At 42.9% G+C, this 25,442-nt stretch overlaps 1 protein-coding gene across 1 annotated transcript in view; it reads left to right on the plus strand.

Moving 5' to 3' along the window:
- The first annotated feature begins 25 nt into the window (after positions 1-25).
- Positions 26-25,442, plus strand: part of LOC144509466 (inositol 1,4,5-triphosphate receptor associated 2-like) — a 137,134-nt gene continuing 111,717 nt past the window's right edge. Inside the window, exons 1-3 of the mRNA XM_078238376.1 lie at positions 26-148; positions 7,911-8,179; positions 11,009-11,143. Of these exons, the coding sequence (XP_078094502.1) occupies positions 11,079-11,143 (65 nt within the window). The 5' untranslated portion in view covers positions 26-148; positions 7,911-8,179; positions 11,009-11,078. The remainder of the gene's footprint in view (positions 149-7,910; positions 8,180-11,008; positions 11,144-25,442) is intronic.

Genomic DNA, 25,442 nt, shown 5'->3' on the forward strand with positions numbered 1-25,442 from the left:
GCTGGAATGAAATTAAGGCGATGAGTCAGTGGGGGCGGAGCTGGCGGCTTCCCCTCGCCTCTTGGGGAGAATTCCACTCTCCACTCCATGAAAAAGCTACAAGCTGGCGAGCAAAAGAACCCCATAAAACCCAAGTCGCTGAATCTGTGTGAGTTAATGTCAATTTCTGGGGTTTTTCTGAAGATTGAATGGGGATGATGACTGAAAACACACTGGGAATGTTGGATGGGGCTATTTTCTCCTCACTGTGGAAACTTAGGCGTTGGGTTGACAGATTGCTGTGAAAGAAAATACCTACATTTATATAGCGCCTTTCAAGACCACTGGATCGCCCAAACCGTTTTTTTTTAGAAGATTGAGTACTTATTAAGTGTGTTCAATGTTACAATATATCAATAAAATATGTTGCATCAATTTTTAACCTACCCATTGAAGTAATAGTTTGATTTGATTTATTATTGTCACATAAGAACTCAGAGCAGTAGGCCATCTGGCCCCTCGAGCCTGCTCCGCCATGGCTGATCTTTTCGTGGACTCAGCTCCACTTACCCGCCCGCTCACCTTAATTCCTTTACTGTTCAAAAATCTATCTATTTTTGCCTTAAAAACATTCAACTAGGTAGCCTCAACTGCTTCACTGGGCAGGGAATTCCACAGATTCACAACCCTTTTTGTGAAGAAGTTCCTCCTCAACTCAGTCCTAAATCTGCTCCTCTTATGAGGTCATGCCCCCTAGTTCTAGTTTCACCTGCCAGTGGAAACAACTTCCCTGCTTCTATCTTATCTTTTCCCTTCATAATTTTATATGTTTCTATAAGATACCCTTATTTTTCTAATTTCCAATGAATATAGCCCCAGTCTACACAGTCTCTCCTCATAAGCCAATCCTCTTCACTGCGGAATCAACCTAGTGAATCTCCTCTGCACCCCCTCCAGTGCCAGTATATCATTTCTCAAGTAAGGAGTCCAAAACTGTACACAGTACTCCAGGTGTAGCCTCACCTGCACCTTATACAACTGCAATTTAACCTAGCTGTTTTTAAACTCCATCCTTCTAGCAATGAAGGACAAAATTCCATTTGCCTTTTTATTTACCTGCTGCAACTGCAAACCAACATTTTGTGATTCATGTACAAGGACACCCAGGTTCCTCTGCAGAGCAGCATGCTGCCATATTTTACCATTTAAATAACAGTCCAATGTATACTAATATATGTGCACATGTATTAGTACACAGTGAAAAGTAAACTTGATCTCAAAGGAAACTTATGACATCAAATGTGATTAAAGGGATCAATTTAATTTGATTTATTATTGTCACATGTATTGGTATACAGCGAAAACTATTGATTCTTGCGCTATACAAAGCATACCATTCATAGAGAAGGAAAGGAGACAGAGCAGAATGTAGTGTTACAGTCATAGCCAACGTGTAGAGAAAGATCAACTTAATACAAGGTAGGTCCATTCAAAAATCCGATGGCAGCAGGGAAGAAGCTGTTCTTGAGTTGGTTGGTACGTGTCCTCAGACTTTTGTATCTTTTTCCTGACAGAAGAAGGTGGAAGAGAGAATGTCTGGGGTGCGTAGGGTCCTTAATTATGCTGGCTGCTTTTCCGAGGCAGCAGGAAGTGTAGACAGAGTCAATGGATGGGAGGCTGGTTTGTGTGATGGACTGGACTTCGTTCATGACCCTTTGTAGTTTCTTGCAGTCTTGGGCAGAGCAGGAGCCATATCAAGCTGTGATACAACCAGAAAGAATGCTTTCTATGGTGCATCTGTAAAAGTTGGAGAGAGTTGTAGTGGGCATGCCAAGTTTCTTTAGTCTTCTGAGAAAGTAGAGGCGTTGGTGGGCTTTCTTAACTATAGTGTCGGCATGGGGGGACCAGGACAGGTTTTTGGTAATCTGGATACCTAAAAACTTGAAGCTCTCAACCATTTCTACTTCGTCCCCTACTTTGACCTTTGCAAATAAATACTCCCTAAATGGGGAAAAGATTTAGTGATGGGACACCAACACTGTATATGCAACCTGTCTTGATTCCTGGTAATTACTGTCTTGGGCTCATGGCCACTCGGCCCAGGTGCTGAGTCTGTGCTTCACACGGATGAAATCAAGGTTCCACGCTCCTCAGTGAATTTTAAACAACGAGGGCTAAAATTGTATAAGATCCTGGTCAGGTCAGACTTGGGGTATCATGCACAGTTCTGATCTCCTCACTGCTACAGGTATATGGAAACACTGGAGAAAGTACAAAAAACATTTGCAAGGATGATACCAGAACAAAGACATTACAACCATTAGGGAAATATACCAGCTGGGCCAATTTTCTTTTGAAAAGAAAAGCTTTGGGAAGACTTGACAGTGGTCGTTAAAATTATGAATGGGTTGGATAGGGTAGATGTGGATTCACATCCAATAGGATAAGTGTCTTGGAATGTGCAATTTGTTACCACAGGGAATGGTTGAGGCCAATAGGTTTGATGCTTTCAAAACAAAGAGTATAAAAGAGAAATGGGAACAGAAAGATTTCCTAAAGGGCTGAGATGGAAGGGGAGGAAGCGCATGTGGGCTATAAACCTGAGCACAGACTGGCTTGATTCAATAGCCTTTTGTTGCTGTTTATAGTATGTAACGTTACATTAAAATTACACTATCCCTGACAATCCCAGAAATGATGTGGAGATGCCGGCATTGGACTGGGGTAAACACAGTAAGAAGTCTCACAACACCAGGTTAAAGTCCAACAGGTTTATTTGGTAGCAAAAGCCACTAGCTTTCAGAGCGCTGCTCCTTCGTCAGGTAGGGAACTCCCACTTACCTGACAAAGGAGCAGCGCTCCGAAAGCTAGTGGTTTTGCTACCAAATAATCCCAGAAAGGCAGAGATAGTCATGTCCCTGCAGGTTGGCAAGACAGCAAACTGATTGCAAGGCATAAGTTTAAGTTTGTCCTGTAAAACCTATAAACTTTTTATAGAAGATGTTGTAATACTAAAATAAGTAAAATAGTAACAGAATGTAGTCTTTGTTATTTTTCAAGATTTTACACTGCCGTTAAAACAAAAATAATTCATGCAGGAAAACTACAAAATGTGACACTGCCTTTCCCAACATGATCTCAGAATAAAACAGCATGTCAAATACGCGTAGGAATTTTATTGTGAAAATTGTGGAACACTTTAAATAATCTTTAACGAATGTGAGAAAAGAGCCATTTTCTTCAGCATCAGGCTCAACTGAACAAAGTAATTTATTAAAGGGGGGAAAAGAGACAATTAAAATGGAGCTAAATGGAGAAAGTGAAATACCAGTGGAGGGAGAATGGAAGGTAAGCGAGAGAGATAGACAGATAGAGATGACATTATCAAATAAGCTAAAGAGAATTAAATGGACAGGCATTTTGAGTGGTTGAAATGAAAGGAAGGAGTAGGAATATGAAAGGATAAACAGCAACTTGATAACTGAAGCAGCTGCAATGTAGGCTGGCCATGAGTTTAAGTTTCATAGCTGCTGTTTCATGCCCTCTCCTTGGAACTGTCTCTAAGGCTGAAGCAAGTTATTCATGACCTTGGTATCATATGAGCTCTGGCCACATATCTATTACTAAGACCGCTTATTTCTGCCTCTGTATTGTCCGATTCTGCCCTTTCCTATGACTGTAACCCTCACCCATGCTTTTGTTATCTCAGGATTGGACTATTCCAAAACACATGACTGATCTCCCAAATGTACCTTGCGTAAACTTCAGATCATCCAAAACTCTCCACCCTGTGTCCTTACTCACAAGTCTTGTTCAACTGCCATCCCCATACTTACTTACCTAAAATATATCATGTTTTCACTGCTCCCTATCTCTCTAATCTCCTCTAGCTCAACAAAGAACAAAGAACAATACAGCACAGGAACAGGCCCTTCGGCCCTCCAAGCCCGTGCTGCTCCCTAGTCCAAACTAGACCATTCTTTTGTATCCCTCCATTCCCACTCCATTCATATGGCTATCTAGATAAGTCTTAAACGTTCCCAGTGTGTCCGCCTCCACCACCTTGCCTGGCAGCGCATTCCAGGCCCCCACCACCCTCTGTGTAAAATATGTCCTTCTGATATCTATGTTAAACTTCCCCCCCTTGGAACCTATGACCCCTCGTGAACGTCACCACCGACCTGGGGAAAAGCTTCCCACCGTTCACCCTATCTATGCCTTTCATAATTTTATACACCTCTATTAAGTCTCCCCTCATCCTCCGTCTTTCCAGGGAGAACAACCCCAGTTTACCCAATCTCTCCTCATAACTAAGCCCCTCCATACCAGGCAACATTCTGGTAAACCTCCTCTGTACTCTCTCCAAAGCCTCCACGTCCTTCTGGTAGTATGGCGACCAGAACTGGACGCAGTATTCCAAATGCGGCCGAACCAACGTTCTATACATCTGCAACATCAGACCCCAACTTTTATACTCTATGCCCCGTCCTATAAAGGCAAGCATGCCATATGCCTTCTTCACCACCTTCTCCACCTGTGACGTCACCTTCAAGGATCTGTGGACTTGCACACCCAGGTCCCTCTGCGTATCTACACCCTTTATGGTTCTGCCATTTATCGTATAGCTCCTCCCTACATTATTTCTACCAAAATGCATCACTTCGCATTTATCAGGATTGAACTCCATCTGCCATTTCTTTGCCCAAATTTCCAGCCTATCTATATCCTTCTGTAGCTTCTGACAATGCTCCTTACTATCTGCAAGTCCTGCCAATTTTGTGTCGTCCGCAAACTTACTGATCACCCCAGTTACACCTTCTTCCAGATCGTTTATATAAATCACAAACACAAACCGCCTGAGATATCTGTGTTCCTCCAACTTCAATGCTTGTTAAGCATTGCCAGTTTTAATTGTTCTGCCATTGGTGGCCTTGCCTTCAGTTGGCAAGACCCCAAGATTTGGAATCCCCCCCCGTAAACCTCTTCCCCCTCTTTACCTCTCTTTCCTCCTTTAAGACACTCCTTAAAATCCACCTTAGTAAGAAGTCTCACAACACCAGGTTAAATTCCAACAGGTTTATTTGATAGCACGAGCTTTCAGAATGCTGCCCCTTCGAAAGGTGAGTAGAGAGTTGGGTTCACAAACAGGGCATATATAGAAACAGACTTAATTACAAGATAATGGTTGGAATGCAAGTCTTAACAGGTAATCAAGTCTTTACGGGTGCAGACAATGTGAGTGGAGAGAGGGTTAAGCACAGGTTAAAGAGGTGTGAATTGACTCAAGCCAGGACAGTTAGTAAGATTTTGCAAGCCCAGGCACGTTGTGGGGGTTACAGGTAGTGTGACATGAACCCGCGATCCCGGTTGAGGCCGCCCTCATGTGTGCGGAACTTGGCTATCAGTTTCTGCTCAGCGATTCTGCGTTGTGTGTCCAAGGCCGCTTTAGAGAATGCTTACCCAAAGATCAGAAGCTGTATGCCCTTGACTGCTGAAGTGTTCCCCGACGGAGAAGGGAACACTCCTGCCTGGTGATTGTCGAGCGGTGTTCATTCATCTGTTGTCGTAGCGTCTGCATGGTATTGTGAGACCTCTTACTGTGCTTACCCCAGTCGAACGCTGGCATCTCCACATCATAAAATCTACCTGTTTGACCAAGCTTTTGGGATCATCTGCCCTGATAGCTTCTTATATAGCTGAGTGTTAAAAATGCTATGTAAATAGTCACATTTCATCCAGATCACCAATGGAAGCAGCTGGTGAAAGTTAAAAAATCAAGTGAGTGGATTAGATTAACTGAGAGAGGAGCCAGATAAATGTGTCCTATTGTACACATTTTGTACACCATTGTGTACTATTACAAACATGTTAGAAAATTAATAACTTTACTGAACATGTAACTTTTTTTAATTTCAAAAATATACTTTATTCATAACAAAAACTCTCAAATAAACCATTGCAAAATAACATATCCAATAATTACAAACAGTGCAAAAAAAAGTCATTTTTACAATACTATACGATGCTTATTTATACGACATTACATTCATTACATTTCAAAACTTAAAACTATATACATAGAACATAGAAAGCCACAGCACAAACAGGCCCTTCGGCCCACAAGTTGCGCCGATCATATCCCTACCTCTAGGCCTATCTATAGCCCTCAATCCCATTAAATCCCATGTACTCATCCAGAAGTCTCTTAAAAGACCCCAACGAGTTTGCCTCCACCACCACCGACGTCAGCCGATTCCACTCACCCACCACCCTCTGAGTGAAAAACTTACCCCTGACATCTCCTCTGTACCTACCCCCCAGCACCTTAAACCTGTGTCCTCTCGTAGCAACCATTTCAGCCCTTGGAAATAGCCTCTAAGAGTCTACCCTATCCAGACCTCTCAACATCTTGTAAACCTCTATCAGGTCACCTCTCATCCTTCGTCTCTCCAGGGAGAAGAGACCAAGCTCCCTCAACCTGTCCTCATAAGGCATGCCCCCCAATCCAGGCAACATCCTTGTAAATCTCCTCTGCACCCTTTCAATGGCTTCAACATCTTTCCTGTAATGAGGTGACCAGAACTGCGCGCAGTACTCCAAGTGGGGTCTAACCAGGGTCCTATAAAGCTGCAGCATTATCTCCCGACTCCTAAACTCAATCCCTCGATTAATGAAGGCTAGTACGCCGTACGCCTTCTTGACCGCATCCTCCACCTGCGAGGCCGATTTAAGAGTCCTATGGACCCGGACCCCAAGGTCCTTCTGATCCTCTACACTGCTAAGAATGGTACCCTTCATATTATACTGCTGCTTCATCCCATTGGATCTGCCAAAATGGATCACTACACACTTATCCGGGTTGAAGTCCATCTGCCACTTCTCCGCCCAGTCTTGCATTCTATCTATGTCTCGCTGCAACTTCTGACATCCCTCCAAACTATCCACAACACCACCTACCTTGGTGTCGTCAGCAAACTTACCAGCCCATCAGAGTTTACTGTGTGCTGTTATTTTTCAGATTGGCACACAGTTACGCAGGCCGAGGGTATTCTGCAGTTACCCGGCCCTTGGTCTGCCTCGGTTGAAAGGCTTTACACGGTGGCCTTTCCCCATTGTGCCTTTGCGGCGGCTGCCCCAAGCTTGAGGGCATCCCTCAGCACGTAGTCCTGGACCTTGGAATGTGCCAGTCTGCAACTTTTATTTTACCACCTTTCTCAGGCAATGCCAGCTCAAGTCTCCAATAATGCACTCTAACCTTGAGGCAACTTCCCACAGGCTAGTCCCTCCCACACACCACCCTATAGCCTCTGAGTCGGTTTCTGGGCAGACGTCTCTGTATCTTGCAGTCAGTATCTTACTCTGGTACTCTGCAGAAGCATTTAACACTGGCCACACTACCATTTCCTTGATATGCTGTGATAGATTGCTGAGAATGGGATCTGCTTATGCAACCAAAAGAGAAAATGCTGGAAAATCTCAGCAGGTCTGGCAGCATCTGTAAGAAGAGAAAAGAGCTGACGTTTCGAGTCCAGACGACCCTTTGTCAAAGCTTATGCAAACTTGCTTCCACCAATGGCGCTGCCGCTTTGCCTCAGTTTATCTCCTCAGCCTTCCCGCCAACTTCGCTTCCCAATTGCCAGTTGTGTCAAAGTTATAAAGACAGACTTTAAATGAAAGACTGGATTACATCAGTGAATATTCTGGCACGATTAGCCGCCTCTTTCACTTGGTCTCCATTCTGTAATGTGAACACCTCACTAGAGCGAATCATTTGTCCTGACAATAAATACCTAATATCCGCCACCCTGCAGTGGAGATTTCTGTAAACTAGAGTGGTTGGTAAGGGCTAAAGGTTACAGCACATTGGCTTAAGGTCAGTTACTCTGATATGATTTGCTGTTTGATCCCTTTGTGTGTATGCTTGTTGCTAGGAGACCTGTCTGATCCTCCTCTGTCACGTCAAAGCTGCTCTGAGTGGAAGGGGAGATGCACAGAGAGAGGGGACGGGTCGGAGCAGCAACTTGTGATTCTGGAACCCAGACCAAGGTGCATCATTCAAACCCGGAGAAAAGCTACGCCAAGTGTTGGAAGAAACAGACCCTGGTGTATCTCTGGTAACCCTGTTACTGGGCAAGAAATGATGCTGTATTTGGCTCTATTTCTCTGCCTGCCCTTCGCCACAGCCGCTCCTGCCGCCTTGGTAAGTGAGGCAATAAAGATTTTGTGATGGACACACAGAAGACGGCGGGACAGAAATAGGTGAGCAGGAGTAGTTTCTATAACCACCGTTTCTGTGAAATAGATATTTTAATAATGTAGAAAGAGCACAGCAAAGGCCAGAGCCTGCTGGATTGCTGTGGTGTGGGATGTAAGCAAGACAAATGAACAGGATTGTAATGTCTCCTCAGTGGAAGATTATTTCCTCAGTATATAATTCCACTGAAGGCAGTAATGTCTATCTCCGGAGTGAGAGAAGAATGACAGTTAAAATACAGACTTTAACATACTGCAGAGTGAAAGGGGGGAGTGACTCTATCTACACCATAAATACAAGTTTCAGTGTTGGAAACAAACACCTTGAAATAAAGCAACCCTTTTGAAAGCAGCAGAATGAGTTTCTGGTTTTGGTAATCTTGGTTAATGTTTGCAAGGATTGACAGTATTGTATGTCCTAAAATAACACTATTTCTATGTTAAGTGTACTTTGCTTTAATTTGAATTTAAGTTAAATGCCCTTGATTTATCAATTTTTATTTTGTTTTACAGATATAGGGAAGGAGGGCGCCATATCCACTAAGAGGGCTCCTGTAGCTGCTTATCAGCCTGTTGGAATCGTTTATTACCACCCTGAATGCACCAAGTGGTCATTTTTCAGTTAAATCTAAACTGTCGACAACAAAATCCATTTCATGACCTCGCAGTAGCTGTCCCAGTGTCACAGCAGCTTCCTCGTGACATCATAAAGGACTGGGATGTCATGCCACCATTATCACTGTTACTATTCAATACAAAAAAAATGTTATTCAGAATGAGGGTGAACAAAGATCGCTATTCCCAGTTTACCATACTATAACCAAAATAATATATACCCCACTGATTTAAAACTCTACTTACTGTCATGTGAGTGAGTTGGCAAAGAGTTGGAAGGAGAGAATAGTACTGCAAAGCTATTGATCAGATCAGTGGGAAGTATAGAGTGGCATCCCCAGGATTTGGTATTAGGATCACACTCGTCCGAGTATATAGCTTCATGATCTTGTGTACACAGAACATAATTTTAAAGTTTGCAGATGGAACTTGAAGTGTAGAAAATAAGAGATTTACTAGAATTGTATCGGATGTAGAACTTCAGTTAAGTTGAGGGACAACTCACCATTGTGTAGAGAAAATAAAGGGAGATTTAATAGAGAAGTTCAAACTTCTGAAAAGTTTTGATAAGAATAAATAAGGAAAAACTGTTTCCATTGGCAAGAAAAGTGGTAGCACAGATTTAATGTAAACATCAAAAGAACCAGAGGGGAGATGAGATTTTCTTTTTACTCAGTGGGGTTTGATGTCCTGAAGGCTGGTGGAAGCAAAATTAATCATAATATTCAAGAGAATTGGATAAATATTTGATATGGAAAAAATGGAGGGTTATGAGGAAAACATACAGGAGAGTGCGACTAATTGAATATTGTTTTCATAAAGCTAGCACAGACAGGCTGAATTGCCTCATCCTCTACTGGATGATTTTATGAAGTTTGAGCAGTTTATGTTGCTGATCAGGAATCTGAGATGCAATTAATGTATGGTTTAATTTTGGTCTCAATGAAGCCGCTGTAAAACACACTTGTAGCGCATTTCAACAACATGTCTATTTTTAAAATTAAGATTTTAAAAACTCTATGTTGCTAAATTTAAAGAATGATTATAACCTACATTAACAATTTTGGGGATTTCACCTTTGATATCAAAATCATAGTCCAATTCCTTACAAGTAGAACAAATCAATCCTCTCAAACAGAATCTGAAGTCGGGAAGAGAGATGGCCATTAGTTAATTTCATCAATTGGAAATTTCATCATTAAGCGATAGCAGGCCTGAGAGATCTGACCGGCTACATGTTCTTGTGTGCTACACTCTATATAGAATTCTTCTGGTTTTACTTCATCCATCATAATAGAACAGTAAAAAGCTCCATTTAAAGTTTTACAGCCTTGATGATGCAGAATGAAAAAAAAGTCAAAAATGAGTTTTTATTGATTTTAAATACCCCATGTAAGTGTAAAAGCAATTGTAACAGGGTATTGCTGCATCTCTATACCACTCAATCCCAATCTTAGTCGTGTTGCTCAGGGAATATACTGAGTGGATACTTCCTCAAAGGGAAGGAACACCACTGGGATCCTTACCCTAGTCGGAGCAGCCTATCTACAAACCTGTTTGTTTTGTAGCTCAGAAATATGACCCAAAACAAAGTGAGGTTTATCCTATTATATTTTAAAGACATTTACTTAAGAAAACCTTGTTGCTTCCTACTCTCAAAAGATGGTTCCTTTTTGCATTTGACTTTAGTTTTTAAGGACTCGCCACATACTCTATCAATGGACAGCACGGTGGTATGGTGGTTAGCATGGTTACATCACAGCGCCAGGGATCCAGGTTCGATTCCGGCCTTGGGTGTCTGTGTGGAGTTTGCATGTTCTCCCTGTGTCTGCGTGGGTTTCCTCTGGTTTTCTCCCACAGTCCTAAAATGTGCAGATTAGGTGGATTGGCAGTGCTAAATTGTCCTTTGTGTATCCGAAGATATGTAGGTTGGACGAATTAGCCATAGTGAATGTCTGGGGACAGGGATTGCGTGGGCCTGGGTAAGATGCTTTTTCAGTTTGTTGGTGTAGACTCGATGGGCTGAATGGCCTCCTTCTGCACTGTAGGGATTCTATGGTTCAATGAATCTTTAATTATTAATATAACATTTGCAGTGATATCACAAACCATAAATATGATTCCATTCTAACTTCTGTGTGAATATTGTGCAACATTTCAGGAGGCTAAAAGTGACTCTGATGGTTTTGTGAAAGTGGTTGACTTTGACAGCCTGCCCCTAAATTACCACGATGAGGAGAATGAAGAAGAACTGGTTGGAGACAAAATCTTCCACAAATACGAAAAAATTGACAAGGTAAATAAAGATCATATTGATGCAATGGTGGCAGATTAACAGCAGGGCAGCTTATCAAATTGAAGACTTGTGTGCGAGGAAGTAGATATATTCCACTGTTTCATAGTCAGACTCTGCCTGTTAAAGTACAACAGGCAAATCAAAAGCTTCATTCAACATTTTATTTTCTAGAACAGGAATATACAAAACATTGAATAGAGAAGTGGATGAGAAAATATTTAGCAGTATTGACAGTGGGATTTTAAATTGTGAGCTGAATGCAAATACTGCCTGCTTTGGGTTTCCTCTGTTTACAAATATCACAAACAATCTGGAAGGAACTTTTAACAATATTTGCAAACTTGCTCAAATATGATGCCAAATGCTGGTCACCACAGGAAAGTTGTGAGGGTCCATGAGAGGGTGCGGAGGAGGATCAGCAGAATGGTTCCAGGGATGAGGGATGTTAGCTGAAAGGTTAGATTGTCCATTTTTCTTGGGCAAAGGAGATTGCGGGAGATTTGATAGAGGTGTACAAGATCATGACAGGTTTGGATAAGATTGATCAAAAAAAGCTCTCATTAGCCGATGGTACAAGGACCAGGGGTAATGCGATTTAAGGTTTTAGACAAGAGTTGGGGGTGGGGGCAGGGGGAAAGTGTAGACAAATTCAGATTGTGCTAGACTAATAAATGGCAAATGGAATTACATGTGGAGAATGTACAATAATGTCCATGTGTGCAAGCAATATAAAATGTGTGTGTGATTATTTCTCACTACTTTAAGATGTTACATCAGGAAGCTTTTCTCTTTATAGCCCAGAAGAATGATTTCCTGCAGGGGTATGACTGGGCCTGAATCTGCTGCAAGTCAGGCCCAGTGTGGTTATGCAAAAGAAGTGAGAACTGGTGTTACTGATTGTTCCACTTCATGTTTTGGTTTACAATGCTGTGCCCCTTATATCTGGTGTTCTGGAATGTTCTGGCTGATGCTGAATGGTAACAATTAGAAATTCCAAATGTCTACAGATTCTTTTGTTAAAGACTGGAAAGAGTTCATCTTCAACAAATTGCAATTGGACACCTGCAAACCTTCTGGTTTGTGCAGGGTTTTGACTCAAGAACCCTCACCAGGCCCTTTGTGAAGACAGGCAAGTTGCAATACTCTTTGGAATACCAGATGACCTCCCATTGTTCACAAGTAGTCTGGCATTTGGAGCATGGTTGGGACTTTTAGCTATCAAACTGTATCTGTTTGTGGCTTGTTTTTTAAAGTCTTAAAGTATATTCACTCAGGAGAACTCTCCAAATAATCAAATTGTGAATTTGATTAGATGTTAATTGCTGTTGCAGGAGAAGATTTTGTAGTTTGGTGGCTGCTTGACGATTTCTAATTTGGAGAGAGACCAAGTTATTAAGGTTATACAAACCATCAGGAAATGAAGGGTTTGTTTTCTCTTTTTAAAGATAATATAGCACAGAAGGTGGCCATTCTGTCTGGCATGCCCATGCTGGCTCTTTGCGTGTCTCTGTGTCTAATTTAATTCCACACTCCAGCTTTTTCCAGGTAGTTCTGTAAATTAGACCTTTTTAAAAACATGTCCAATTGTCTTTTGTAAGTTCCTATGAAATCTGATTCCATCACCTTTTCATGCAGTGCATTCCAGATCTTAACAGCTGTGTGTGAAAATAATCTCACTTTCCCCATGGTTCTTTTGCCAATTATTTTAAATCTATTAGTTACCCACTTGCTAAAGGAAATGAATTCTCTCTACCTCTCTTTCAAATCCCCTCATCATTTTGAACACATGTATTAGATTTTCCATTAACCTTCTTTGCTCTGAGAACAACCCAATTTCTCCACATAATTGAAATCATTCATACAGTATCATTCCGGTAAATCACCTCTGTACACTCTTCCTTACAAATGTGTGGCGTCCAGAATTGTACACATTTCAGCTGAGGCTTTACCAGAGAATTGTAAAGGTTTAATGTGACTTCCTTGAGTTTGTATTCAACACCCTAATTTATAAAATAAGTATCCCAACTGCTTTCTTAACCGCTTATCAACCTGCCCCGTCACCTTCAACAATTTGTGATGTGCTTACTCTGCTGATCCCTCTGCTCTTGTTTCCCTCCCAGAGTATTACCATTTAGATTATACTGCCTCTTCAAAGTGTATTCTTATCCACGTTAAGTTGTATCTGATATGGATTTGGTCAATTACTGGCTTTTCTATATCCTCTAGTCTGCTAATACCTTGCTCACAATGGATAACTGTTTCATAGTGTTTTGACCAATTAGACACAAATGTGAAACAGACTTTACATTGGCAATTTTCAGTGAGAACAGCTCTTGAAGCAAGATTTCTAAACATAAAAATGTCAAGTACAACATCTCTTATCAGATGTTTTGGAGAAGGATCGAAGAAGAATGCTAATTGAAAGCATTGAAATACTTTTAATTTATAATATGGAATTAGAAAATACTTAATTCTCAATCACCTCATCCCAGATCCCCTATACATAACCCAGAATATTAATTCATCCTAACAGACTTATTATTCAATATTGGTCTACTACTTCTAACAGGAGCAGGAGTTCCTCAGGGTAGTGTCCTAGGCCCAACCATCTTCAGCTGCTTCATCAATGACCTTCCAACAATCATAAGGTCAGAAGTGGGGATGTTTGCAGAAATGAGGATGATTCCACAATGTTCATCATTCCTGCCTCTTCAGAGACTAAAGCACTCCATGTCTAAATGCAGTAAGGCCCAGAAAATATTCAGGACTGGGCTGACAAGTGGCAAATGACATTCATGCCACACGAATGCCAGGCAATGACCATCTTTAACCAGAGAGAATCTAACATCTCCATGTAATATTCAATAACATTATCATTGTTGAATTCCTCACTATTAATATCCTGAGGTTACCATTAACCAGAAACTGAACTGGATCAGCCATATAAATACGGTGGTTACAAGAGCAGATCACAGACTGGGAATCCTGTGGTAAGTAACTCATCTCCTGACTCCCCAAAGCCTGTCCACCATCTATAAGGCACAAGAACATTCTCCATTTGCTTGGATGAGTGAAACTCCAACAATATTCAAGGAGCTCGACACCATCCATGACACAGCAGCCCCGCTTGATTGCATCCTATCCACCAACTTAAAACTGCACTCCCTCCATGACTGGATGCACAGTGTGTATCATCTACAAGCTGCACTGTAGGAACTCACCAAGGCTCCTTAAGACAGCACCTTCAGACCCATGACCTCTTCCACCTAGAAGGACAAGGGCAGCAGATGGGAACACCATCATCTGCAAGTTCCTCTCCAAGCACCACACCACCCTGACTTGGAAATATATTGCTGTTCCTTCACTGTTGCTGGGTCAGAATCCTGAAACAATTAGATTTTTACAATTGAGCAATGTTAAGGACATTATTTATTGAATGCACAGTATTACAGAATTGTTATGGTGGAGAAGGAGGCCATTTGGCCCATCATGTCTGCACCGGTTCTTCAAATGAACATCATGACTTAGTGCCATTCCCCTGCCTTTTCCCCGTACAAATATAAAATATTTGTTTCTATTCAAATAATCATCTAATTTCCTCTTGAATGCCTTGATTGAACCTGCCTCCACCACATTTCCAGACAGTGCATTCCAGACCCCAACCACTCGTTGGGTGAAAATGTTCTTTCTCACATCACACTTGCATCTTTTGCAAATCATTTTAAATTTGTGCCGTCTGGGTCTCGATTTTTTTATGAGCAGGAACAGTTTATCCTGATCTACTCTGTCCATCCCCCTCATGATTTTTAACATCCCATCAAATCTCCTCTTAGCCGCCTTCTCGCTAGGGTTAATAGCCCAACTTCTCCAATCTATCCTCATAACTGAAGTTTCTCATCCCTGGAACTATTCTTGTAAACCTCTTCTGCACTCACTCCAATGTGTTCACATTCTTTCTATAGTGTGGCAGCCAGAACTATGCACAATACTCCAGTTGAGGTCTAACTAGTGTCTTGTATAAGTTCAGCATAACCTCCTTGCAATTGTACTTACTCTATGCCCCTGCTAATAAAGCCCAGAATGACCTATGCACAGGTACACCGAGGTCCCACTGATCCTCCTTAAGAATCTTACCCCTTTTTCCATACTGTCTCTCCATGTTCTTCCTACCAAAATGCATTACCTCACACTTCTCCACATTAAACTTATCTTCCACCTATCTGCCCACTCCATCAACTTGTCTATGTCCTTTTGAAGTTCCACACTGTCCTCTCCACAATTTATAATGCTTCAAATTTTGGGTCATCTGCCAACTTTGAAATTATCCCCTGCACACTAAGATCTAGATCTTTAATATATATCAGGAAAAGCAAGGATCCTAATATTGACTCCTGAGGAGCACCACAACAAACTTCCCTCCTGCCTAAAAAATATCCATTGAACATTACTCTCTGCTTCCTATTATTCAGCCAATTTTGGGTTTATTCTATGAGCTACAACTTTTCTCACAAGTCTGTTGTGGCATTCTCTCGAATGTCTCTTGAAAATCCATGTACACCATGTCAACAGCATTACTTTCATCGACCTCAAAAAACTCCAGTAAGTTAGTTAAACATGATTTCCCATTTAGAATTCCTAATCAAGCCACATTTTTCCATGGGACTGCTAATTCTATCTCAAATAATTGTTTCCAGAAGCTTGCCCACCACTGATGTTAAATTGACTGGTCTGCAATTGCTGGAGCTAAACTTTATGACTTACCATAGTTTGACTGTAAACTTATGGAGAGGATTTTGTGGAGCCCCCAAAAGTGGGAAATGTGTGGTGACTGAATAGGCAGCATGCAAAATTTCAATTTCCCATTCGCGGGCTGCGATGCAGAGATAAAGTCAGCGGGGCCTTATGCCTCATGCTGGCCTGTGGTATGCTCAGATTTGTAATACATTTGCATGCCATGAATACTCATTAGCCTAATTTTTAAAAAAGTCAGTGGTGTGTGAGAGTCTCTTCACAGCTGTTCCTGGTTTGTTTAAAGGTGGTGTGTACCAGTTGGCTTTGTGTCATTGTGACCGGTGGTCACTAGTAATTGAATGGTGTGACATGTGGGAAGGGAGTAGGAGAATGGCAGCTGGCATGGAGGCTTGGAACCAGCAAGAGTGAATCAGTGGTGGCGGTGGTTGGGGGTGGGGGAATGTGAAGTGGGGTCAAAGCATAAGAAAGAGACATCCAAGGGAAGGCAGAGAGGTAGGCAGGAGACATGGAGGAATGAAGTGAGTAGGGCCTGGTGTCCTGGGCATGGTGGGGGGTTGATGTGGACACCTCAGGATGTTGGCTGACACAGAGTCCTTACAGGGCTTTGAGTTCACCCACAGCATTTAAATTAACCCCGTTGAGAATGTGGGAAATCCCTTTGTCTCCAGGTGAATGGGCGGCAGCATCATAAAATGCAGAAAGCTCTTCAAGCGGAAAAATGTAACCATTGATCAGAATTCCAGACTTCCAAATCAATTTGGATTCATCCAAGACCCAGATAAATTAGGGACTTGGAGGAAAAGATTCCCAAGATTCAGCTTAATGTTTACACAAAAAGTCAGAAGCTGAGCAGATTAATACACTCCTTTGCTCAGTAGATGCGATTGTGGAAAACATTATTGCACGGCAGGGAATCAATTAATTATCTGCTAAATTTGAAAAGGTACTAAAATTGTTTGGTATTTATTTTAATCTAAGAAGCAACAAAATACTCAAAAGTGTTAAATTTAACAAACGGGTGCAGTAGCCAGGAGAACCTGTCAATGGAATAGACAGAGTTTTAAAAAATCAATTTTTGGGATGTGGGCATCGCCAGCTAGATCAGAATTTATTGCCCATCCCAAGTTGCCCTTGAGAAGGTGGTGGTGAGCTGCTTTCTTGAACGCTGCAGTCCCTGAGGTGTAGGTACACCCACAGTGCTGTTAGGAGGGAAATTCCTGGATTTTGACCCAGTGTCAGTGAAGGAATAGCTATATTTCCAAGTCAGGATGGTGAGTGACTTGGAGAGGAACATAAGAACATAAGAACTAGGAGCAGGAGTAGGCCATCTGGCCCCTCGAGTCTGCTCCGCCATTCAATAAGATCATGGCTGATCTTTTTGTGGACTCAGCTCCATTTACCCGCCCGCTCACCATAACCCTTAATTCCTTTACTGTTCAAAAATCTATCTATCCTTGTCTTAAAAACATTCAATGAGGTAGCCTCAACTGCTTCACTGGGCAGGGAATTCCACAGATTCACAATCCTTTGTGTGAACAAGTTTCTCCTCAACTCAGTCAAAGAACAACGAACAAAGAACAGTACAGTCCTAAATCTGCTTCCTCTTATTAGGCTATGCCCCCTAGTTCTAGTTTCACCCGCCAGTGGAAACAACTTCCCTGCTTCTATCTTATCTATTCTCTTCATAATCTTATATGTTTCTATAAGATCTCCCCTCATTCTTCTGAATTCCAATGAGTATAGCCCCAGTCTACTCAGTCTCTCCTCATAAGCCAACCTTCTCAACTCCGGAATCAACCTAGTAAATCTCCTCTGCACCCCCTCCAGTGCCAGTATATCCTTTCTCAAGTAAGGAGACCAAAACTGTACACAATACTCCAGGTGTGGCCTCACTAGCACCTTCTACAGCTGCAACATAACCTCACTGTTTTTAAACTCCATCCCTCTAGCAATGAAGGACAAAATTCAATTTGCCTTCTTAATTACCTGCTGCACCTGCAAACCAACTCCTTGTGATTCCTGCACAAGGACACCCAGATCCCTCTGCACAGCAGCGTGCAGCAATTTTTTACCATTTAAATAATAGTCCATTTTGCTGGTATTCCTACCAAAATGGATGACCTCACATTTACCAACATTATACTCCATCTGCCAGACCCTTGCCCACTCACTTAGACTATCTATATCCCTTTGCAGACTTTCAGCGTCCTCTGCACACTTTGCTCTGCCACCCATCTTAGTGTCATCTGCGAATTGTGACACACTACACTTGGTCCCCAACTCCAAATCATCTATGTAAATCGTAAACAATTGCGGTCCCAACACTGAACCCTGAAGCACACCACTAGTCACTGATCGCCAACCAGAAAAACACCCATTTACCCCCACTCTTTGCTTTCTGTTAGTTAACCATCCAGATGGTGGTGTTCCCAGGTATCTGCTGCCCTTGTCTGTCTAAATGATAGTGGTTATAGGTTTGGAAGGTGCTGCCTGAAGAATGTTGGTGAGTTCCTGCAGTGCATCTGGTAGATGATACACACAGCTGCCACTGTTTGTCGGTGGTGGAGAGATTGAATGTTTATGGAAGGGGTAGCAATCAAGCGGGCTGCTTTGTCCCTGATGGTGTTGAGCTTCTTGAATGTTGTTGGAGCTGCACCCATCCAGGCAAGTAGAAAGTATTCTATTACACTCCTGACTTGTTCCGTGTAGACGGTGGACAGACTTTGGGGAGTCAGGAGGTGAGCTACTCGCTACAGGATTCCTAGCCTTTGACCTGCTCCGGTAGCCACAGTATTTTTATGGATTTGTCCTGTTTCTTGCGTACAGGACACATCTGGGCAATTTTCCACATTGTCAGGTAGATGCCAGTGTTGTAGCTGTATTGGAACAGCTTGGCTAGGCGTGCAGCAAGTTCTGGAGTACAAGTCTTCTGTATTATTGTTGGAATATTGTCAGAACCCATTGCCCAGAGAATCCAGTGTCTTCAGCCTTTTCTTGATATCTTGTGGAGAGAATCAAATTGGCTGAAGACTGATATCTGTGATGCTGGGGACCGGCGGAGGAGGCCGAGATGGATCATCCACTCAGTACTTCTGGCTGAAGATTATTGCAAGTGCTTCAGCCTTATCTTTTGCATTGATGTGCTGGGCTCCTCCATCATTTAGGATAAGACCATAAGACATAGGAGCGGAAGTAAGGCCATTCGGCCCATCGAGTCCACTCCACCATTCAATCATGGTTGATTTCAACTCCATTTACCCGCTCTCTCCCCATAGCCCTTAATTCCTCGAGAAATCAAGAATTTATCAATTTCTGTCTTGAAGACGCTCAACGTCTCGGCCTCCACAGCCCTCTGTGGCAATGAATTCCACAGACCCACCACTCTCTGGCTGAAGAAATTTCTCCTCATCTCTGTTCTAAAGTGACTCCCTTTTATTCTAAGGCTGTGCCCCCGCGTCCTAGTCTCCCCTGTTAATGGAAACAACTTCCCTACGTCCATCCTATCTAAGCCGTTCATTATCTTGTAAGTTTCTATCAGATCTCCCCTCAACCTCCTAAACTCCAATGATGGGGATATTTGTGGAGCCTCCTCCTCCAGTGAGTTGTTTAATGTCTAGCACCATTCAAGGCTGGATGTGGCAGGACTGCAGAGCTTAGATCTGATCTGTTGGTTGCGAAATCGCTTAGCTCTGTCTATTACTTGCTGTTTGGCACACAAGTAATCCTGTTTTGCAGCTTCACCAAATTGACACCTCATTTTTAGGAATGCCTCATGTTGCTCCTGGCATGCCCTCCTGCACTCTACATTGAACCAGGGTTTATCCCCTGGCTTGGTGATCATGGTAGAGTGGGGGATATGCCGGGCCATGAGGTTACAGATTGGGGCCGAGTACAATTCTGCTGTTGCTGATGGCCCACAGCACCTAATGGGTGCCCAGTCTTGAGCTGCTAAATCTGTTTGAAGTCTGTCCCATTCAGCATGGTGGTAGTGCCACACAACATGATGGAGAATATCCTCAATGTGAAGACAAGACTTTGTTTCCACAGGACCATGCGGTGATCACTCCTACCGATACTGTCATGGACAGATGCATCTGCGGCAGGTAGGTTGGCGAAGATGGAGTCAGTTATGATTTTTCCTTTTGTTGTTCCCTCACCGCCTGCAGCAGTCCCAGTCGAGAAGCTATGTCCTTTAGGACCCAGCCAGCTTGGTCTGTGGTGGCACTATTGAGCCACTCTTGTTGATGGACAGTGAGCACATTCTATGCCCTTGCCATCCTCATTGCTTGCTTCCTCCAAGTGGTGGAGGAGTACTGATTCATCAGCTGAGGGGAGATGGTACTTGTTAATCAGCAGGAGGTTTCCTTGCCCACGTTTGACCTGGTGCCATGAGACTTCATGGGGTCCAGAGTCGATGTTTAGGATTCCTAGGGCAACTCCCACCTGACTGTATAGCACCTCTGCTGGATCTGTCCTGTTGATGGGACAGGATATACCCAGGGGTGGTGTTGTCTGGCATATTATCTGTAAAGTATGATTCCATCTGTACGGCAATGTCAAGCTAGTTCCTGATTAGTCTGTGAGACAGCTCTCCCAATTTTGCCACGACCCCCAGATGTCAATAAGGACGACTTTGCAGGGTTGACAGGGCTGTTGTTGTTGCCTTTGTTGTTTCTGGTGCCTGGGTTGATGCCGGTGGTCTGTCCGGTTTCATTCCTTTGTGTCCACTTGTAGCGGTGGAATACAACTGAGTGGCTTGCAGAGGGCATCTAAGAGTCAATCACATTGCAGCGGCTCTGGAGTCACATGTAGGTAGCAGACTAGGTAGGGACAGCAGGTTTCCTTCCTTTAAATGACATTAGTGAACTAGATGCGTTTTTATGACAGTCAACGATGGTTTCATGGCCATCATTAAACTTTTAATTCCAGATATTTTATTGAGTTTCTAAACTTCACCATCTGCTGTGGTGGGATTTGAACCTGGGTCCTCCGAGCATTACCCTGGATCTCTGGATTACTAGTTAAGCGACAATACCACAGAGCCACCGACTCCCCGTGTGCTTATTCACACCATATAAGGTCACTCCTATTGATACCGGCACAGACAGATGCATCTGTGGCAGGCAGCTTGGTGCAGATGAGGTCAGTTATATTTTCCCTTCTTGTTGTTCCCTCTTCACCTGCAGCAGTCCCAGTCTAGCTCACAGATAACGTGTTTCTCCTGGTTGAGGAGTCTTGAACCAAAATAAGAGGGATGCCACTTGGGACCAAGATGAGAAGAAATTCTTTATTCGGAGGGTTGTGAATCTGTGGAATTCTCTACCCCAGAGGGCTGTGGAAGTTCAGTCAATTGAGTATGTTTAAAGCAGATTTCTAAATTCCAATGATGTAAAGGGACCTAGGGATAGTGTGATGAAAAAGGCATTGGAATGGATGATTGGCCATGATCATATTGAAGGCGGAGCAGGCTCGAATTGCCTACACTCATTCCTATGATTCATTCATTAATTTTCTGTACAGGATGGCAGAAGGTTGTGAATATGTAGACTTAAAATCTGAACTTATCAGAGACAGAATAGTGGTAAGAGAGCAGATGATGCACTCTCTGATCTTATGCAAGCAAAGAAAGATCTAATCCTGGGAAAGGCAGTCCAGATAGATAGTCCAAAGGCCATGCAGGAATCAGGGAAGAGATGGACAGAAGTATTACCTGCCATATTAATGAAACTCAGAGCCACCACAAATCAGGCCACTGGGCTGACACCATATGAGCTAATGACCGGAAGGGCTATGCAACTGCCAGAGTCCATCATTACCGGAGGGGCAGATGTAGGCCCATTATGGGACAGGATTAGACGATATGTATTAGAATGCAGTCAGAACTCTGTGGGCAGCACAAAGCCACTTTAAGGGGAAAAAATAAACTGTGGTGCAGAGGTCAACTCACAGTGTGGCTCATCAAGCAGCAAATACACAGGCAGGCTCCAGGCCAGGGAAATCAATACCCAAACCAGTAGAATGACCATGCTTATACTGTGGAGCAAAGCCCCCACAGGCAAGATCAATGCTCTGAGAGTTCAGCCCAATGCTTTCAGTGGCACAGGATTGGACATGACCACAAACTGTGTCGGCTAAAATCTCTGAAATGCACAGAAAGGCCAAAGATTATCCACAGGGTCGAGACTGCAAGCTCGGAAAACAAACAGCCAAGCTTCTCTGGTGGGGACAAAGACGCTGGTTTCTCAGTTTGAAATGTGGACGTTTCAGTCAATGGCCATTTAACACATTTTAAATTAGGCACAGGAGCCAATGGATGCAAATTGTAGTTTTCTCTATTTCTTCATAAATTCCTCCCCATTCTTTGCTATCTCACCTAGCCCTACAACCCTGCATGACCTTGTGTTCCCCCAAATCTGGCTCCTTGCATAACCATCCTACCACTGGCAACGGTGCCTAGAACAAAGAACAAAGAACAATACAGTACAGGAACAGGCCCTTCGGCCCTCCAAGCCCGCGCCGCTCCCCGGTCCAGGATTGAATCCTGAATCCAGGATCCCCGCCCAATTTTCCAGCCTATCTACATCCTAATATCCTATCCACCGAGCTGTCCCTCACAGCTACGATGCTTTGTTCATCACAACCTATTAACTCACCCCCACCCCCCCATTCCAGACCATGTGATCTCCAGGGAGAGGCGAAAACCCAGAGTGAAAACCCCAGGGCCAATATGGGGAAAAAAAAATCTGGGAAATTCCTCTCCGACCCCCTGTGGCGATCGAAACGAGTCCAGGAGATCACACTGGCCCTGATCAGAAAATGCTTCCCAACCCTATTCATTTCCACTTCTGCTTTACGAACACCATCTGAATTCCCTGCCTCCGAGACAGGTTCCCAACTATCCGCAGTCTCGCTCTGTACTGGCACCAGCAAGATGATCATAGAATGAAGCCTTGAAACGAGAAACAAAGAACAATTAGCCCGCGCCGCTCCCTGGTCCAAACTAGACCACTCTTTTGTATCCCTCCATTCCCACTCCGTTCATATAGCTGTCTAGATAAGTCTTAAACGTTCCCAGTGTGTCCGCCTCCACCACCTTGCCCGGCAACACATTCCAGGCCCCCACGACCCTCTGTGTAAAATATGTCCTTCTGATATCTAGGCTCTAAGCTCCAAAGTTTCCATCCTAAACCTCTCCATACCTCTCCAACAAAGCTTTTGATTATTTGTTCTATTATCTCCAAAATTGGCACAATTTAAAATTTTGTTTAATAATCCTATTAAAAAAGTACAATGGGACAGCTACTATGTTAAAGACACTGTCAGTGAAACGTGTTGTTGAGTTGAGCAATTTTGAATGCAGTAGTGTTACGGTTCAGGTCAGAAACTCTAAAGTTTTCTATGGAGCCCGCCTGGATCATAAGTTTTGCATCTTGAATTTGGCCAGGATAAGCATGATAGGTTTCACTTCAGGTATGATTCAAATAACCCACTAGGGAGCTTTTATCAAACAAAGTTTATTTAAGAATATATTTAACATGTATGGAAAGAAAATTAGCAATAACTTTTATCAGTTACAAACAAAGAAGATTCTTAGGGATAGAATCTGTACACATTTGGGACTGAATGGTCTTCTTAGCGACAGACAGCGTGGTTTTGTACAAGGGAGGTCATGTCTCACTAATTTGATTGAGTTTTTTTGAGGAAGTGACAAAAATATACATGGACTTTAGTAAAGCATTTGTGCATAAGAAACAATATTTTTCACTGTATACCAATACATGTGACAATACTAAATCAAATCAAATCAAAAAGATGGAATTTAATCTGGACAAATGCGAGGTGATGCACTTTGGCAGATCCAATTCAGGTGGGAGCTATAAAATAAATGGCAGAACCATCAGGAGCATAGACACACAGAGAGATCTGGGAGTACAGGTCCATAAAAGTGGCAGCACAAATGGAAAAGGTGGTGAAAAAAGCAGTTGGCATGCTTGCCTTCATTGGCCGGGGCAGAGAGTATAAAAGTTGGCAAATTATGTTACAATTATATAAAACATTGGTTAGACCACATTTGGAATACTGTGTCCAATTCTAGTCGCCACACTGTCAGAAGGACTTTTGATTTTATTTTATTTATTATTGTCAGATGTATTGGTATACAGTGAAAAGTATTGTTGCTTGTGTGCTATACAGACAAAGCATACCGTTCATAGAGAAGGAAAGGAGACAGAGCAGAATGTAGTGTTACAGTCATAGCTAGCGTGTAGAGAAAGATCAACTTAATACGAGGTAGGTCCATTCAAAAGTCTGATGGCAGCAGGGAAGAAACTGTTCTTGAGTCGGTTGGTACATGACCTCAGACTTTTGTATCTTTTTCCCGATGGAAGAAGGTGGAAGAGAGAATGTCTAGGATGTCTTAATAATGCTGGCTACTTTTCTGAGGCAGCGGGAAGTGTAGACAGTGTCGATGGGTGGGAGGCTAGTTTGAGTGACGGACTGGGCTTCGTTCACGACCCTTTGTAGTTTCTTGCAGCCTTGGATAGAGTAGGAGCCATACCAAGCTGTGATACACCCAGAAAGAATACTTTCTATGGTGCATCTGTGAAAGTTGGTGAGAGTTGTAGCTGACATGCCAAATTTCCTTAGTCTTCTGAGAAAGTGGAGGCGTTGGTGGGCTTTCTTAACTATAGTGTTGGCATGGGGGGATCAGGACAGGTTGTTTGTGATCTGGACATCTAAAAACATGAAGCTCTTGACCATTTCTACTTCGTCTCCATTGATGTAGACAATGGCATGTCCTCCACTACGCCTCCTGAAGTTGATGACTATCTCCTTCATTTTGTTGACATTGAGGGAGAGATTACTGTTGTCGCACCAGTTCACCAGATTCTCTATCTCTTTCCTGTACTCCATCTCGTCACATGGTCGTTTTGGAGAGAGTACAGAAAAGGTTTCCCAGGCTGTTGCCTGGTATGTGAGTGTATTAGCTATGAGGAGGGACTGACTAAACTGGGATTATTCTCCCTGGAAAGACGGAGGCTGAGGGATAACCTGATAGAAGTTTATAAAATTATGAGGGGCATGGATAAGGTAAACAGTTGGAAGCTTTTTCCCAGGGCAGAACTGACAATCACAAGGTAAGAGGGGAATGGTTCAGTAGAGATGTGCGGGGGAAGTCTTTTACACATAGGGTGGTGGGGGCCTGGAATGCACTGCCAAGTGAGGTGATTGAGGCAGATAAGTTAGTGACATTCAAGACTTATCTGGATATGCACATGAAACAGGCAGGGTACAGAGGGATACAGGCGGTTGGTCTTGGTAGGACATTGTGATCAGCACAAACTTGGTGGCCAAAGGGCCTGTTCCTGTACTGTACTCTTTGTTCTAACCACAATAATATACAACCCTTAACAAACATATCTAAGATGTTCCAATCAAAACCAAACTTCCTTTCGACAAAACCCTTTTCACAGGTTTAACACAGCAAAGACTAATGCTCATGCGATACTGGAGCTGAGTCCTTTGGATGAATGCTGCAGTCAGTCCT

The sequence above is a fragment of the Mustelus asterias genome, chromosome 21 (genome assembly GCF_964213995.1).
Source record: "Mustelus asterias chromosome 21, sMusAst1.hap1.1, whole genome shotgun sequence".
NCBI classification, from domain to species: Eukaryota; Metazoa; Chordata; class Chondrichthyes; order Carcharhiniformes; family Triakidae; genus Mustelus; species Mustelus asterias.